Source organism: Siphateles boraxobius, unplaced genomic scaffold (assembly GCF_051911475.1).
Source record: "Siphateles boraxobius isolate OS27281-9 unplaced genomic scaffold, OSU_SipBor_1 9, whole genome shotgun sequence".
In the NCBI taxonomy this organism is placed as follows: domain Eukaryota; kingdom Metazoa; phylum Chordata; class Actinopteri; order Cypriniformes; family Leuciscidae; genus Siphateles; species Siphateles boraxobius.
Genome location: NW_027509219.1, coordinates 29,165,592 through 29,185,000, shown reverse-complemented (window position 1 = coordinate 29,185,000; position 19,409 = coordinate 29,165,592). Strand labels below are relative to the sequence as shown.

Sequence of the window (19,409 nt, the reverse complement as noted above, 5' to 3'; positions counted from 1 at the left end):
TACTTGCAAAGTATGCGTTATGTTCACCGTGATCTAGCTGCTCGAAATGTCCTAGTTGCCAGCGATACACTGGTTAAAATCGCTGACTTTGGGCTTACGAAGATCATCCCAGTGGATAAAGAGTACTACCGTGTCACGCAGCCAGGAGAAAGCCCTATTTTCTGGTGACAATTACATCAAGCTCTTGGGAGTTCAGAAAGACAACATGATAACTGATTTGGGTAACACTACAATACAGGTGCACTAATATGCATTTTTTCTAATGCATATTAGACTAATGTACCGATAATCTTGAGTTAATGTGTGACTCATAAGATTCATCAACTGTCTGGTTACTGACATTCTTCAAAATATCTACTTTTGTGTTCAGCAGAAGAAAGAAATTCATACAGGTTTGAAACAACTTGAGGGAGTGTAAATGAAAACAGAATTTTTATTTTTGGGGTGAATTATTCCTTTAACACATTAATTTTCACTATAAGTTCATACTAGATGTTTATAGGGAATTAATCCATGATGACATATTTAATTAATAACAATTCATATATGACTTAATCTATTCATCGAATAGACTCTTTAACAGGTGCTGATGTGGCAATCATGTCTTAGTTCTTCATGAGTTATAGGCTACTGTACATTAACTCATTATCTGGGCATTAGTTAAGCAGGACATCATGCATATTAGTGCACCCGTATTATAAAGTGTTACCTTGATTTGTGTGCATTTAAACCAACAGTGAACATAGCACTGAATGTTAATGTTCTAATTGCGCAAATACTGTATATTATTTTACAAACAACAAGTACACATAAAGGCCAATTCACACTGTGCCGACAGAAAGCAACCGGGTTATTCTGTGTCAACTCAACCAGAGATTTTGATTTTAATTTACAAAAAAATTCTGGTAAAAGAAATGCATAAAGAAGAAAGCCAAAATGTTAAATGTCATGAATGTATATTTGCTGAGTAATCCACTACTTTGTAAAGGGGGGTCAAAATGACAATTTTCACCTGAGATTTGGAGCAAATTACAGGGGTATAAAAATGACTTTAGAAAGATGGAAACTTTATTCATATACATTATTTCATTTTTGCACAGAGATTGATTGGTCTATTAGTTAAATCTGTTTACTTAAGCAAACTTTGTTATACGTTTTTTCCATGTCCTGTTCCCTATTCAGGTATGCACCTGAATCCATTTCAGAACTGAAATTCTCCCACAAGTCAGATGTATGGAGTTTCGGCATTGTTCTACATGAGCTCTTATCTTACTGTGACATCAGTGGAAACCCCAAACGGGTGAGTAAATCAAACTCCATGTAATGATGCCACTATTGTATGAAGAGTGGATGAATGATTGTCACTGTGAGCTTCAATGGTCTCTTTTTGACATTTAATTTCAAATATTTATTTTTAATTCTGTCATGATTGTCTCACTGGACGTTGCCCCAAATCCTTTAATGTATTAACTTTATAAACCTGCTTTATTGTAAATCATTTCATGCAGTTGTGTATCCAGAAGATTGGAAGTTATGTCCAGAAATCATCCATGACCATCCATCTTCTTAATCTTCTCAAGAATAACTGGAGGTTACCGGCGCCACCACAGTGTCCACCAAAGGTACAAATAAAAACAGATTTGAATGCATTTGTATGGGTCACGTTAACCAATCGAATTTTAATACATTGTACATAGACAGCAAGTCCATGCAACAAACACAACCCCATTTCCATAAAAGTTGGAACATTTTGTAAATCAAAAATCTTTGATTTGTTAATTCTCTTGAATGTTTATTTAACTGACAAAAGTACAAAGAAAAGATTTCCAATGTTTCCACTGACCAAATTAATTACCTTTTTGATGGCACTGAATGAGAAACCATCATGCTACGGTGTTAAAATACAGCCACATGGGCTCGGGAGTTCTTTGGAAAACCGTTTTCACTTAACAGTCTGCCGCTGCATCAAGAAATGCCACTTGAGTCTCTGTTACGCAAGGAGAAAGCTATACATCTGTTCAATGCAGAGATCCTGCGGAGTTCTGGGCGTGAGCTCATCTCAGATGATCCAAAAGACAATGGAAATGTGGACTGTGCTCAGATGAGTCCACATTTCAGCTTGTTTTTGGGAAAAACTGACTTCGAGTTCTTAGTCCCTATAAGACGAAAAGGACCATCCAGACTTTCCTCAGCAACATGTGCAAAAGCAAACATCTGTCATGGTATAGGGGTGCATCAGTGCAAACGGCACGGGTGACTTGCATATGTGTGAAAGTACCATTGACGTTGAGGGATATATTTTGGGATTGTACAGAGACATATACTGCCATCAAGATTTTTCCTAGGAAGCAAGACATCCAGTATGGATGTCAAACACAGACTTTTGAGCTGATTTGTATCAGGCGAGATTGGGCAAAAATTCAACTTGCAAAAATGCAACAATTAGTATCCTCAAAACCTGAAAAATTAAAAAGTGTAATTAAAAGAGAGGTGATGTGACATAGGTGTAAACATGCCCCTGTCCCAACTTTTTTGGAGTGTGTTGCAGCCATCAAAACATATGTACAAGGAGTATGGTGAAACCAGAGCCATAGAGAGAAAGAGTTGCGACACTCCCATAGACTGCCATTGGAACTTTGGAATGCGTAAGTAACGCGTGTCGTGGAGCAGCCAATAGTTCCAAACACTGATAGTTCCAGCATTGAACCCCATTCATTTTCAGTGTTTCCGAAGTACGCTCGCTGGTAAATTAATGAAATTACTGTATTTTTTTACTTTTACACACATTAGCCGACCTCTCGTGAATCTAGTCAGTAGTTATATTTTATGTAGCCAGTTTTAGTTAATGTTTATTGGAAGATAATAGGTTAATTGCAGCTATAGCTTACGTGACACTAACGTTAGCTAACTTACGGTAACCTGATTTATATAATATATAATATTATTAATAATAATATTTTATATATATATATAATATTATATATAGGCTACATACACACACACACACACACACACACACACATACACACACACACACACACACACACACACACACACACTTGATTTCCATTACACGAGAGTAGATGTTAAAACTTCATGCTGATTTGTACTCTGCTTTCGCCAAGATAAGCACCAACTAAGACGTAGCTTTACACGCTAGTAACTCGCTAGCCGGTTAACGCGCCACCCGTGCGCTCAGTTATTTATTTTTTATTTTTTCTCTCGCGCGCCCGCGCGTCGGAGTTCATAAAAAGCCCAGGTGAGTAAGAATCAGTCAACAAACACGGTGAGTAATGTCTTGTCCTGTTATTGTCACCTGCACTTCATGTTACATGTTTAGCATAGCCTTCCCCGTCGGCAATATAGGGTTTATATGTGATAAATGCAAGGAGACAGTCAGGCTGACGGAGAAGATTTCAGAATTAGAAACACGCATCCAAACTTTAATTGAGGATAGTAAGTGTGCTAGAGCTTTAGATTCTACTTTGGATGCGCCTAGCATAGTGAACTCTTTACATGATTCGGTTCCGGCTGAATTATTGCCTGTGCAGCCAGGCAGATGGGTGACAGTGAGGGATCGCTCTAGTCACGGATCAAAAAACCACTCTTCCGTTCCGATTACCATAACAAATCGATTTGCCCCACTCAGTGAAACACCCACTGAGAATTCTGTTGATTGTGCCCTGGTAATTGGCGATTCTATTACACGGAACGTGAAAATAGGGACACCAGCCAACATAGTCACATGTTTGCCGGGAGCCAGAGCGCCTGACATCAAAGCAAATTTAAAAGTGCTGGCTAATGCTAATCGTAAATTCTCTAAGATTGTTATTCACGTCGGCACTAATGATGTTCGACTCCGCCAGTCGGAGATCACCAAAATTAATATTAAAGAGGTGTTTGAACTCGCAAGTACGATGTCAGGCACTGTAATTTGCTCTGGCCCCCTTCCTGTTCGAAGGAGTGATGAGATAGTTAGCAGATTGTCATCACTCAATGGCTGGCTGTCTAAGTGGTGTCCGCAAAATAATATAGAATTCATAGACAATTGGAAAAGTTTTTGGGGCAAACCTGACCTGTTGAAAAGAGATGGTATTCATCCCTCCTGGGATGGTGCTGCTCTTCTCTCTAGCAATTTGGCTCATAGTCTTAGAGACAAAACATGACAATCTGGGGATCAGGTCAGGAAGCAGACAAACTGGCTAAACCGACCGTCTGCTAGCGGCCTCGCGTCACCAAGGTCAGATAAATCCCATCACATAAAGCCTCTTTCACCTAGATATCATCATATAGAGACTGTGTCTGTTCCCCGAATTTGGAAATCCAAAAAACGTCCAAACCGATCTAAGGTTAAAAATGTAATTGATATTCAACAAATAAAAAATAGATATAATACAGATGAGCAAACGATAAAGCTTGGGTTGCTGAATATTCGATCCCTTACTTCAAAAGCACTCATAGTTAATGATATGATTTCAGATTATAACCTAGATGTGCTGTGTATGACAGAAACCTGGCTAAAACCAGACGATTACATTACTTTAAATGAGTCCACCCCGCATGATTACTGTTATAAACATGAACCTCGCCTGAAAGGCAAAGGGGGAGGTGTCGCTGTAATTTATAGTAATATTTTCAAAACCACTAAAAAATCTCGTTTAAAATATATTTCTTTTGAAGTGTTGGTGCTTAATGTAAAAATATATAATGTAAACGATAAATCAAGTTTGAGAATTCTGCTGGCAACTGTCTACAGGCCACCAGGGCACCATAAAGATTTTATCAAAGAATTTGCTGACTTTCTATCAGAATTAGTATTGACTGCAGATAAAGTCCTAATTGTTGGTGATTTTAATATACATGTAGATAATGGAAAAGATGCAATGGGATTGGCATTTAAAGACATTCTTAACTCTATTGGAGTTAGACAACACGTGTCAGGACCTACTCATTGTCGTAATCATACTCTAGATCTAATATTATCACATGGAATCAATGTTGATGCTGTTGAAATTCTGCAGCAGAGCGACGACATCTCAGATCATTATCTAGTCTCATGTAAATTACATTTAGCCAAGGCTGCAAAGCCAACTCCGTGTTACAAGTATGTTAGACCTATCACTTCTGCCACTAAAGATTGCTTTATCAATAATCTTCCTAATCAGTATCATCATCTCAGCATCCCAGATAGCTTAGAAGAACTTGATATTGCAACAGAAACTTTTAACTCTCTCCTTTCCAGCACTTTAGATACAGTTGCTCCGTTGCGCTTAAAGAAGATTAAAGAAAATAGTCCAACACCGTGGTACAACGAGCACACCCGGGCCCTTAAGAGAGCAGCCAGAAAAATGGAGCGCAACTGGAAGAAAACAAAACTAGAGGTATTTCGGATTTCATGGAAGGAGAGCTCGATTGCTTACAGAGAGGCTTTAAAAGCTGCTAAGTCTGCTTATTTTTCAACCCTATTAGAAGAAGATAAACATAATCCAAGGTATTTATTTGAAAGAGTGGCAACACTAACGAAAAAGAAAGCTTCAAGCCCAGAAGTTTCCAAGAAACACAGCAGTAATGACTTTATGAACTTCTTCACAGATAAGATTGATAATATTAGGGACAAAATTATAACTATGCAACCGTCTACTACAGCATCACATCAGGGAGTGCATTATAGTCTCCCCGAGGTAAAATTTGATTCATTTGTTGCCATAGGAGAGGAAGAATTTTGCAAACTCGTTAATTCATCTAAATCGACAACATGTATGTTAGACCCTATACCGACTAAACTACTGAAAGAGATGCTTCCAGAAGTCATAGATCCTCTTCTTAACATCATTAATTCATCTTTGTCTCTAGGATACGTACCAAAAACCTTTAAGCTGGCTATGATTAAACCGCTTGTTAAAAAAACGCAACTCGATCCTACAGAATTAGTCAATTACAGGCCGATCTCAAATCTACCTTTTCTGTCAAAGATACTAGAAAAGGCAGTATCTTCACAACTGTGTTCGTTTCTTAAAAGAAATGGTATCTGCGAGGATTTCCAGTCAGGATTTAGACCCCACCATAGCACTGAGACAGCTCTCATTAAAGTCACAAATGATTTGCTCTTATCATACGATCGTGGTTGTATCTCTCTATTAGTGTTACTTGATCTTAGAGCTGCATTTGACACCATTGAGCACAACATTCTCTTAAATAGACTAGAAAACTATGTTGGCATTAGTGGAATTGCATTAGCATGGTTTAAATCATATTTATCTGACCGCTGCCAGTTTGAAGCAGTAAATGAAGAGATGTCTTATCGATCACAAGTTCAGTATGGCGTACCACAAGGCTCAGTACTAGGCCCGTTGCTGTTCACTCTCTACATGCTACCTTTAGGAGATATCATTAGGAAACATGGAATTAGCTTTCACTGTTTTGCTGATGATACTCAGCTCTATATTTCTTCCAAACCTAACGAAACTCACCAATTCACAAAATTATCGGAATGCATAGTTGATATTAAAAATTGGATGACTAGTAATTTCCTACTACTAAATTCTGAAAAAACAGAGATTCTAATTATTGGGAAAAAAACTTCCACACGTAATAACCTAGAATACCGTCTAACACTGGATGGCTGCTCTGTTAAGTCTTCGCCGTCAGTTAGGAACCTGGGTGTGCTCTTTGATACCAATCTTTCATTTGAAAGTCATGTGTCTAGTGTCTGTAAAACCGCATTTTTCCATCTTAAAAATATATCTAAATTACGTCATATGCTCTCATTGACAAATGCGGAACAACTAGTTCATGCGTTCATGACATCAAGGCTAGATTATTGTAATGCTCTACTGGGTGGTTGCCCTGCACGCTTAATAAACAAACTACAGCTAGTCCAAAACGCAGCCGCTAGAGTTCTTACCAGAACCAGGAAGTACGACCATATTAGCCCGGTTCTGTCAACACTGCATTGGTTCCCTATTAAACATCGTATAAATTTTAAAATATTGCTGATTACTTACAAAGCACTAAATGGTTTAGCTCCGCAGTACTTGAGCGAGCTCTTAACGCATTATAGTCCTTCACGTCTATTGCGATCTCAAAACTCCGGCCAGTTGATAATACCTAGAATATCTAAATCGACTGCTGGCGGTAGATCCTTTTCCTATTTAGCACCAAAACTTTGGAACAATCTTCCTAACATTGTCCGGGAAGCAGACACAGTCTGTCAGTTCAAAGCTAGACTAAAAACACATCTCTTTGACCTAGCATTCACATAACACTCTATAGACTTCTATAATTTAATATTAGGCTGCTTAGATTAGGTCAGCCGGAACTGGGAACACTTCCCTCAAATCCTGATGTACTCGTTACATCATAAGAAGAATGGCATCTACGCTAATTTTAGTGTCTTTGTTTATCCCGAGGTTTTCCCGCAGCCTGCCGGATCCAGGCCGTTTCCAGATCTGACGAAGGACTTTCGCCTGGACCCGATGACAATGCAGTGCTGAAGTGCCAACTAGCCTCTCCCTATGGAGGATCCCTATACCACTCTACAGATAAAGAGTTGTGGAATTTTTCGGTTCGCGTACCTACCCAAAGTGATAAGATAAAATAAAAATTCTGCATCAAAATGTATAGACAAGTAGTTTGTTTAGGCATGGTTTGTAAGGAATTATAAACCTGCGCACATATATTCAAACGCACATAACTATAGAATCAATTCTTAATGCGCATGTGAACGCCATCAGCGTCTATCACAGGTTCACGTTTAAAGTCTGTTTAGAGAGAACGGTGTCGTCTTAGCGGCCCCTAATTTAATAACAAACTATCATTTAGATGGAAGTGAATCAATCAAAACTAACTTTAGCTGGAAAAAACATTTTTCAAGAGCCACTATAAAACCAAACCGATCTCTGTTACCTTAAATTATATTTTTATCTCTGTAAAGCTGCTTTGAAACAATCTACATTGTTAAAAGCGCTATATAAATGAGGATGACTTGACTTTACAGTAACCTATGCTTCCACTGGGGCCTTAATATGCAGTTTCAGTGGCAACGGTTCCGTATGGCATACCACCTACCGCAAAACACAATATCTGCCCAACCACCCGTCATTCACGCAATATACACAGGAACGTAATGATTGTAAATACTATACAACCTATACAAATAAACCAACAGTTGCTGCTGAGACCGAACCACAATCTCACAATCTCTCCGCAACCCAACCATACGCGCCAACCTGTTTGACTAAGGCTGTCGAGCCCCACTGGTGCATTAATATGCAGTTTCAGTGGCAACGGTTCCGTATGGCATACCACCTACCGCAAAACACAATATCTGCCCAACCACCCGTCATTCACGCAATATACACAGGAACGTAATGACTGTAAATACTATACAACCTATACAAATAACCAACAGACTCTTCAAGTTTTCAAGAATTCTACGAAACCGTAGCATGGCGGCCTGTACACAGCCAGCTAGAATCTTTCTGTCTCAACCACAGCCAGTTGCTGCTCCTTTCTGCTGCTTCAGATAAGTTCTTTACTGTTCGACGCAACTCGTGGCCACTGAATCCGACGTCTTTGAGGAACCGGGTTGTAGATTGTGCCAAAAAACTTGACAACCCACTTCCACTGGATAAAACTGGACTCTCCATCCTCGCTGTTCTGCTTCAGTGGCCAGATGAGCATACCGCAGTTTCTTCCTCTCATATGCCTCATCTACCGCATCCTCCCATGGCACTGTTAACTCTATCAGTTGAACAATGCGTGCTGATCCAGACCACCAAACAATATCTGGTCGTAGGTTAGTGGTGGCAATCTCAGGTGGAAAAATAAGCCGTTGATCAAGATCAACCAGCATGTTCCAGTCCCTTGCAGCTTCCAGTTGTCCTGGGCGAGAATTGGTGTTAGCACCTTTTCTTGGTGGTTGCTCGCCTGGGGCGGAGGAATATTGTCTTCTGCGTGTAATGTTTTGCTAGAACAGGCGGCAACTTATTGGTCATACTACGCTTGCCTTCCAATGCTAAAGCCAAACATCGCAATACTTGGTCATGGCGCCAAGTAAACCGACGTTGGCTAAGAGCCACCTTACATCCTGTCAAAATGTGCCTTAATGTGGCAGGTGATGAACACAAAGGACAAGAAGGATCCTCTTCTACCCAGAGGTTTAGGTTCTGCGGTGATGGGAGAACATCATATGTTGACTTAATAAGGAAACTGATCCTACTCTCTTCCATTGACCAAAGGTCTTGCCAGCCCATTTTGCGTTGTTCCACACTCTCCCAACTCATCCACTCTCCCTGCTTGGCCTGGGAAATGGCCTTTATACATCTCATCCTCTCCTCCTGCTTTCCCACCTCGTTGACTACCAGCGTCCTCCTTTGAGCTGGGCCTGCCTTGTGCCATTTAGGAGGAGCTAAACTGAGCCCAAAACCCCCTCTTCCATCCTGTACCTGTCCCACGATATCCCCAATTTGAAGGTCAGCCTTTGCCTCTACTACAGATTTCTTTGCTGACAACTTTCTACCAGTTTTTACCACAGGGGCTGCCTCCCTTACACATTTGTCGCGTGACTCTGCTAAAGTAATTTCCAGTCTGACCTTGGCACACTTAAACTCCTCGGTTAAAGCAGAGACTGGCAGCTGCAATACTCCTTTACTATAAAGTCCCACTCTGCTGAGGCAGCGTGGAACTCCCAACCATTTCCTGATGTATGAACTTATTAACGCTTCCAGCTTATCCACTGTTGTCAAAGAAACCTTGTACACAGTCAGTGGCCACAGCAACCTTGGCAGTAGACCTAACTGAAAGCACCAGAGTTTTAGTTTGCCTGGTAGAGCACAGCTGTTTATGCTCTTCAACCCTTCCACTGCTTGTCGTCTAACTTCTCCCACTCGAACTGTGTCCTTTAGATCCCCATCGTACCATCTCCCTAGACTCTTCACTGGCTTCTGAGAAACTGTTGGTATTGCCTCACCATTAATGAAGAATGTTTTATCTACTACCTTGCCTTTAATTATTGAGATGCTCCTTGATTTAGAGGGCTTAAATTGCATTAGTGCCCATTCAATATTATCTGTTAACTTTCCCAATAACTGATTAGTGCAGGCTACCGTTGTAGTCATGGTTGTCATGTCATTTATGTATGCTCTGATTGGTGGTAGTCGCATCCCAGAAGCCAAGCGCTCTCCTCCTACTACCCATTTTGATGCCCTAATGATTACTTCCATTGCCATGGTAAAAGCCAGTGGAGAAGTGGTGCATCCTGCCATTATTCCAACCTCTAAGCATTGCCATGTAGTGCTGAATTCTGGAGTTGAGAAACTAAATTGCAAATCTCCAAAATAGGCTTTCACTAAATTTGTTATCGACATCGGTACCCTGAAAAAATCAAATAATGCCCAAAGAAGCTATTGTGGCACTGAACCATATGCATTAGCCAAATCCAGGAATGTCACGTGGAGCTCCTTCCTCTCCTTTTTAGCTGATTGAATTCGTTGCCAGATAACACTGATGTGTTCTAAGCATCCTGAGAATCCTGGAATGCCCGCTTTTTGAACTGAAGTGTCAATGAAGCCATTCTTTAATAGGTAGGTTGACAATCTCTGAGCAATAATGCTGAAGAAAATCTTGCCTTCGACGTTTAATGGTGAAATAGGGCGAAACTGACTGATGCTTGTAGCATCTTTTTCTTTGGGTATAAAGACTCCCCCTGCTCGGCGCCATGCTCTAGGTACAACCTGCTTTTCCCAAGCCACTTTTATCAATTTCCACAGAATTCGTAGAACTCCTGAAGCACTCTTGTACACTCTGTACGGAACTTCATTAGGCCCTGGAGATGATGAAGCCCCTGCCTTTCTACCAACCTGCTCTATCTCTTTCCACTTAGGTGCACAGACCTCCATTTGGTATTCTGGTGGATTGACAGGTGGGATGTCTGACGGAATTGACATAGGCTCATGCCTTTTTGCATCTGTATGCGTTTCCTCCAAATATCTCTCTAGCTCAACCCTAGATGCTTTTAAAGTGCCATTCTTCTCACTGGTGAATAACTTCTTTACGAATTTGAATGGATCTTTATAGAAATTAGCCCTTGCACGCTCCTTCTTTTTGTAGTGTTTCCGTAGGCGCTCAGCTCTGCGTAATGTTGCAAGCTTATCTTTTATGGCCATTTGTAAGAGATTGAGTCCCTCCTTCTGACTTCGTTCCGCTCTTTTCCATTGCTTCCTCAGCTGTCTCCTTTCTCTAACTAACCCTTCAATTTTCTGCTGCCGTCTAGACAATCCAGGAGTAGTTTGTACTTTTTCCTTCCTTTTTTCCACACCAAACCTCTCACTTCCATATGCGTAAATGATGTCCCCAAATTTATCCAGCTTCTTTTCAACTGTACCAGTTAATCTTTACAATGCAAAACATAGATCTGTGTTAATCCGTGTCCCATGCAGTTTTCTCACAAGCTCTTGGCCATCTAACTCCAGGCCTATGTCCGTTGAGGTTCTTTTCTCTCTTATGCTGGTTAGTCTGACCGGGTTCACAAGAATCAATGGGTTCATCACTAACTGTGCAAACCCTCCTCTCCTCTATGACAGGGGTGCTGATATCCTGCGAATTGTGGTTTGCTTCCTGTCGCTGGATTTCATTCGACTGACTTGACTGACTTCGTAAGAAGTACTGATCAATGCAAGGCCCTTGTCCCTTCTCCCTCAAGCATTTCATTTTCCCTTGATGAATCTTCAAACCCCTGACCGTTGTGGCCTTGCTCCAGCCACAGACACAAGCTTGGAGTTCAATGGCTTTGCTAACTGCAGAACCTGAACTAGTCTTTTGTGAAGTACTCTCCATACTCATATCCGTTTCCATTCCAAAGTCGTTAACCATGTTGTCCACCATTGAGTCATCTTCCGCCCCTGCTCTCGCAGACTCTAGGGGTATTTTCCTCTTTAATTTTTCAGAAGCCTTGGGCGGGTGTCTCCAGCATCCTGTAAACACAGAGCTGGATACTGCCGACAAGGGTAGCTAACCCTTACCAGCCCCATTGGGCTCTCTTTCCTCCTGTCAGCTGTCTCTCCAGGCTGTCAAAAGGTCTTTCCCTTGTTGCCAGCAGCACTATTCACCGCAGTCACTGGACGTATCCAGATCTTCATGATTTCCATTACACGAGAGTAGATGTTAAAACTTCATGCTGATTTGTACTCGGCTTTCACCAAGATAAGCACCAACTAAGACGTAGCTTTACAGTAACCTATGCTTCTCCATCCATTTACGCTTCTTTCCATCTGGTGACGTGAATCTCCTTCTGTCTGGTGTTAATAGCTACAGTGTATTGCGCGTCAGCACACACAACGGCTGTAACCACAGTGCGGTCCCCCCATAACAACCCTCTGGATTGAACAGAGTAGGGAACATCTCTAGGGTCTTCAAGTGGGCACCTTCCGTCCTCAGTGTTTTGTCGACTAGCCCACGACACCTCAAGAGGGCTCGACAGTGACTCTGGCGTCCCAGAGTCACCCCCCTTGTATTGTACACACACACACACACACACACACACACACACACACACACACACACACACACACACAATTCATTTATTTAAATGGGTTAGGGTTATGTGTGTATATATGCATATTTGTCAAAATGTGTGTTTGTGTAATACATATAGGCCTACATAAATACACATGCATTCATATATATATATATATATATACATACACAATTAATATGTGTATGGGTTAGGGTTAGTTATGTGTGATTGAAATATTTATACATGTGTACTGTACACAGTGCATCGTATACATGTATTTGTGTGTGTTTTCTGATGAATGGTTTAGTCTATGATTAGGGTAGGATGAAGTGGTACATTAGCCATACTGAAATGAATCCCGTTAACAGTTATTTAGCTACGTATTTAGGAACATAGTTAATTCACTCATTAACTATCTCTCCGGTTTCATTTTATGAAGTTAATATTTACCGAACATTGCTGCAAATATAGTCGTTGCTTTCTACGTTATGGGAGCAGTCCATTTCCCTCCTAAATCATTCATTTGTACATGCACACCGTAATTATTTATGTTGTATGTTGGTTGGAATTCTGAACGGACCGCCACTGCAGACCTCTTTGCATGACCACGAAGGTAGGCTAATGGCTGAATCGGAATTTATAAGCAAGATCACGGATCAATAGCCTAATACAGCCCAGTTGTGCTAAAATAAATATCATGAGACGTCCATCATCAGATGAAAGCCGCTAAAGCCAGTGCTACTACACATGCAAACATGTACACTAAGCTTTTCCCTCCAAAAAAACCCTAAAACTTATCTAAGTAATATACAGAATGTTGTTGTCACCCTGCCTCTCCCAATGCAAAACTGACATTAACTAAATGCAATAATGCAGTAACAGCTGAAAAAGTACTTGGGTGTGTGTTTTATTTTATATTTACAGTTCAATAATGTAATCGCTGCTGTCTGTCCCATAGAAGAACATGACAGCCAGCGTATGTTTTGGAACTATTGGGGCTTACATGAACCACGTGACAGCCATAGCGGCGACATCAAAGCGTGTCGCAACTCTTTCTCTCTATGGCTCTGGGTGAAACTAACCAGGGAGCAATCAGTATCTAAGGAAACAGGAACTAAACTGCAAGGAAAACATAAGAAACACATTAACGAAAAAACAATAAAGTCTACATGACCCTGACACTAATGTAGTCAACTAATGTTAACAAATAAAACTTTATTGTAAAGTGTTACAATTTTTTTTTCAGGTGCACAATATTATGATGCAGTGTTGGGAGTTCAACAGCGAGGACAGACCGAGCTTCTCCACTATACAGGACCTTATTGAGAATATCCTGTTAGATGAGAGAGAGGGATGTAAGGGGTAAAGTCAGAGTAACCCTAAACAGACCACTTTATTTTTGACATACATGTATATTTAAAATATAATTGAGTAATTTTAGGACATTCTTACAGTAGTATTTTACTGTTTAGTACGTTGACCTTCAGACCATAGAACAGTTTGTATATTAGTAGTTTCCAGCACACTTACAGAGCTGGCACTATCCCTTTAATCATATTCCTTCATAAAATGCTTTGGATTTCCTCTGTCATGACAAAGAAATAGTCATAGTTAAGGCATCACTTTTTGTTGGTGGTGTTTTATTTTGCTGTGATGGTATTCAAAGCAGTTCTAATTAAGTGCAGTAAAAAATCAAACCAGTTTTTCCTGTATTTTTTCCTGTATAAGCACTCCCATAAAGAATATTCAAAACTGAAATAACCTGTCAGCCCACATCAAATGAACGTCAGATGTTTCTGGAGTGAATTTACAAAGCAGTATCTATTCCTGTCTTCATTTTCCATTGTAATTAGACAGTTCCTTAAAATAAGCAGAATTTGTTTTTGTGATGTGAAAGTGTAAAGTTGTCAAGAAAAGTGTCTAAAACCAGAGATACATATTTATCTTTGAACATCAGTTTTAATACAGTATCTCACATACAGCAAATGTATAATATTTTAATTATTGACTGGCTCCTAATCCTTCTATTGTCCTTAATTTTTATCTGTTTTCAGTAAACAATACCTTGGGTATTGAGGGTCTGAAGTCTCTTCAGTTCACCAAGGCTGCATTTATGTGATAAAAAAAACCACAAAAAAAAAGTTCATTGTGAACTATGAACTGTTTTGAAAAACACATATGAATACTTATGATTTTAATCTATTTTAAAATGTAATTTATTCCTGTGATGGCAAAGCTGAATTCTCAGCAAATCTGCATATGTGAATGATTTCTGAAGAAACATGTGACAAAATTCAGTTTTGCCTTCACAGGAATAAATTACATTTTAAAATATATTAAGACAAAAAAAACAGTTATTTAAAAAAATCATTAGAGATTAAAACTTTGTTTAAAAACATAAATATATGTTATGTCCTTGTCCTACAGTCTACCTGGCTTAAGCAGACGCAACAATATTTAAAGATTTAAAAAACTGGTCTGAGCCCTGCCTCAGCATTACAAATATCCAGGTCATTTTTTACAGGTTTATTTCAGCATTGACACACAATAACTTAACGGTTTCAGGAGCCACAAACTAGCCACAAACCAGTAGAAAACAGAGGGATGGCACCCACCTACTCACTTTTACACAATAGAGTAATGCAACCACAGGCATGCACAATAGTTTCTAAAACTGGGCTAGGCAGGACACAGATCACGCTTTTGAGAAAAGATTTCTCTTGACTTATAGTTCTGCTCTGCTTTTATGCTGGTTCCCTCCCGGTTGCTAAACGGGTCCAGCTGGGGGAGCAATCAGGCTTCCTGTCAGCGTGGAGGAGTGGAAGGAGAGCAGGAGACACAAAACAACAAAAGAAAGAGAACAAACCACAATACACCCTGCAGATATCACAAAATATACGTATCATATATGGTCTTCACACTTCAAAGACAGGACGGGTATTCAACACTTCAGGCAGCCACACCAAATGATGTCAGCTAGTCATTCGCCTAGCATCACAGAGAGTGAACTCAGAGCATGCAGCATGGACAACACTTCATACATGCAGTCAGAATGTGCCTGAGAGTCAAGCTACTTTCATCACCTAATACAGGTCCTTCTAAAAAAAAATTGCATATTGTGATAAAGTTCATTATTTTCCATAATGTAATGATAAAAATTAAACTTTCATATATTTTAGATTCATTGCACACCAACTGAAATATTTCAGGTCTTTTATTGTTTTAATACTGATGATTTTGGCATACAGCTCATGAAAACCCAAAATTCCTATCAAAAAATTAGCATATCATGAAAAGGGTCTCTAAACGAGCTATTAACCTAATCATCTGAATCAACTAATTAACTCTAAACACTTGCAAAAGATTCCTGAGGCTTTTAAAAACTCCCAGCCTGTTTCATTACTCAAAACCGCAATCATGGGTAAGACTGCCGACCTGACTGCTGTCCAGAAGGCCATCATTGACACCCTCAAGCAAGAGGGTAAGACACAGAAAGAAATTTCTGAACAAATAGGCTGTTCCCAGAGTGCTGTATCAAGGCACCTCAGTGGGAAGTCTGTGGGAAGGTAAAAGTGTGGCAAAAAACGAGAAGCACAACGCTGCACAACGAGAAGAGGTGACCGGACCCTGAGGAAGATTGTGGAGAAGGACCGATTCCAGACCTTGGGGGACCTGCGGAAGCAGTGGACTGAGTCTGGAGTAGAAACATCCAGAGCCACCGTGCACAGCCGTGTGCAGGAAATGGGCTACAGGTGCCGCATTCCCCAGGTCAAGCCACTTTTGAACCAGAAACAGCAGCAGAAGCGCCTGACCTGGGCTACAGAGAAGCAGCACTGGACTGTTGCTCAGTGGTCCAAATTCCTTTTTTCGGATGAAAGCAAATTTTGCATGTCATTCGGAAATCAAGGTGCCAGAGTCTGTAGAAAGACTGGGGAGAAGGAAATACCAAAATGCCTGAAGTCCAGTGTCAAGTACCCACAGTCAGCTGCTGGTGTTGGTCCACTGTGTTTTATCAAGGGCAGGGTCAATGCAACTAGCTATCAGGAGATTTTGGAGCACTTCATGCTTCCATCTGCTGAAAAGCTTTATGGAGATGAAGATTTCATTTTTTAGCACGACCTGGCACCTGCTCACAGTGCCAAAACCACTGGTAAATGGTTTACTGACCATGGTATTACTGTGCTCAAGTGGCCTGCCAACTCTCCTGACCTGAACCCCATAGAGAATCTGTGGGATATTGTGAAGAGAAAGTTGAGAGACGCAAGACCCAACACTCTGGATGAGCTTAAGGCCGCTATCGAAGCATCCTGGGCCTCCATAACACCTCAGCAGTGCCACAGGCTGATTGCCTCCATGCCATGCCGCATTAAAGCAGTCATTTCTGCAAAAGGATTCCCGACCAAGTATTGAGTGCATAACTGAACATAATGTGGCAGCTTGCGATCAGGAATTTACTACAAGGCCAGTTATGGCACTAAACTGGAATGAGATCGTCAAACAGTTAGAATAAATATACAATACAGATCGGCAACAAATGCGTCGTTATGGTTGTCAAAGAGACCCTCGTTCGCTGGAATGAGATCGTCCAACAGTTAGAATAAATATACAGTACAGATCGGCAACAAATGCGTCGTTATGGTTGTCAAAGAGACCCTCGTTCGCTGGAATGAGATCGTCCAACAGTTAGAGTGAAAGGTACAGATCGACGGTCGATGCCTCGTTCCAATAAAAGGCAGAGGAATGGTCGAAGACAGCTTGCAGAGGAGAATACAACTCAGTTCGGAAGCGCTCCAGTTCGAATGACTACCGGATGCAGGTAATCCTCACAGGACCATCAAATGGGTCGCATAAAGCCTAACAGCGCCCACAAAGCCTGCTGCAACACCTCCTGGCCCCCGTGTCACTGTAAAAATATAATACACATTTCAATTTAAGAAATCACCGTCTCGTGAACCTAACGTTAAAATAAGCTTAACATACCTGCGTATGGTAACTCGCCCCGCCCAGTGCACTTGATGGCGTGCCAATTATGGCCTCACATTAATAAATACTAGTTCGACGGGTCTAAAGTACTCCTCAGCCACACACTGTAAATCACATGAGTGTCAAATCACCCTTCCACACCAAACATTCATAATGAGACTTGCCACCAGTAGCTCTTACCTCCTGGACATAAACACGGCGCACAAGAAATGACGTCACTCCCAGGACCCAGAAAGACGCGCTTAATGATGTCAACCTCATCTCCTTTTATGTCCCTTGAACGTGCCGTATCCGCCCCTAATCACTATAAGGATTGATCGCATCACCACAATAATTATTTGAAGGTTGACTTTTTTTGTATTAAAAACACTTCTTTTATTGGTCGGATGAAATATGCTAATTTTTTGAGATAGGAATTGTGGGTTTTCATGAGCTGTATGCCAAAATCATCAGTATTAAAACAATAAAAGACCTGAAATATGTCAGTTGGTGTGCAATGAATCTAAAATATATGAAAGTGTAATTTTTATCATTACATTATGGAAAATAATGAACTTTATCACAAAATGCAAATTTTTTGAGAAGGACCTGTATGACTTATATTTTTTCCCATAATTATGTGCATTATAACCGAGTTAATATGTTACAAACTTACTCATGAGACTATTACAGTAATAAAGAGTTATGACTTGTTCAGGTTACACTTTCTTGGTTAGTTTGTTGTCATTAATTTGAATTTGATTTGTCATTCTGTTCAGATGTGTTCGATTAAATACCTTGTTTGACTATTGTATTTAAGTTCCTGTGTTCCTTAGTTGTCTGGTCACGTCTATGTTACAATTATGTTTTGTTTGCCTGCCTGGCTTTGAATATATTCACTTTAGATTATTAAAGTGTAGCAAAGTTCAGGGAAGAAGGTGGCGGGAACCGGCGAACATTCAAAATACTTTATTAAAATAAAACAAACACAAACCAAAAAGAACCGCCATCAGCCCCTCGCGGACGACTGCTGGCTACCAAAATAAAACATAAAAGAAACCGCCATCAGCCCCTCACGGACGACTGCTGGCTACCGAAAATAAAAATCAAACAAACAAAACACAGGCCTGTTCCTCTGTCGATCATCCACGTCGTCGCTCCTCCTTTATGCTTCCGCTCCTCCGTGAGAGATGATAGACCGGTGTGCTCACAGGTGACGCTGATTAACACTCGCACCACCGGCCTCGCGCCGTTCTCTCACGTCCTTCAGCCTCGTCCTGTTTGCCACAAAGACTTTTGAACTTGATTCCCTTATCTTTGTGCGTTTGTATACAGCCAAGTTGTGACGTATGCAATACCTGCTATAGGCCAGAACTGAGCAAAGTGCAAATAGCCTACTTTGCGAGTCTTGCACTACATAGCATCCCTTACAAAAAAAATATACATATTCTTCAAGTTCATTGCCTACAGAGCAGGCAACAAAGCAGGACTAACAACAGCAAGGGCCGACCTGCCCCAGGCCATCAAAGAGGCAAAGCAGTAACACGTTGCATGTGGCAGGGCATGCAAGCCATCACCAACTATAGGCCAACACCACCTGCATGTGACAGTCATACCTCCCTCCCAGACGTGCTGAACAACTACACGTTTTGAGGCACAGAATGACACCATGGCGAGGAAGATCAATCCTTCTTCCCGAATCTGACGACCAAGTAATGTACTGTGTACCACAGAAGGCTGCAGGACCAGACAACATTTCTGGCAAAGTGCTCAGAGGATGTGCTGAACAGCTGGCAGATGTTTTCACTGACATCTTTAATGTCAGTTGTTACGTCCATAGGGATGTAGTTTTTTTTTTTGTGTGTGATTTTGTATATGATGTGGGGCTTGTTTCTGTGTGCCTTGTGTTTGTTTCTGTGTTGCTCTTGCTCCT

General features: G+C 40.7%; 1 protein-coding gene across 3 annotated transcripts in view; it reads left to right on the top strand.

Annotated features, from left to right (window-relative positions):
* Window positions 1-14,586, top strand: part of jak3 (Janus kinase 3 (a protein tyrosine kinase, leukocyte)) — a 32,227-nt gene extending 17,641 nt beyond the window's left edge. For all 3 annotated transcript variants that reach the window (XM_077223615.1, XM_077223613.1, XM_077223614.1), the window contains exons 21-24: window positions 1-164; window positions 1,183-1,300; window positions 1,509-1,622; window positions 13,761-14,586. The exon at window positions 1-164 is cut by the window's left edge and continues 9 nt beyond it. In XM_077223615.1, coding sequence (XP_077079730.1) covers window positions 1-164; window positions 1,183-1,300; window positions 1,509-1,622; window positions 13,761-13,880 — 516 coding nt within the window. In that variant the 3' untranslated portion in view covers window positions 13,881-14,586. The remainder of the gene's footprint in view (window positions 165-1,182; window positions 1,301-1,508; window positions 1,623-13,760) is intronic.
* The last annotated feature ends 4,823 nt before the right edge of the window (window positions 14,587-19,409 follow it).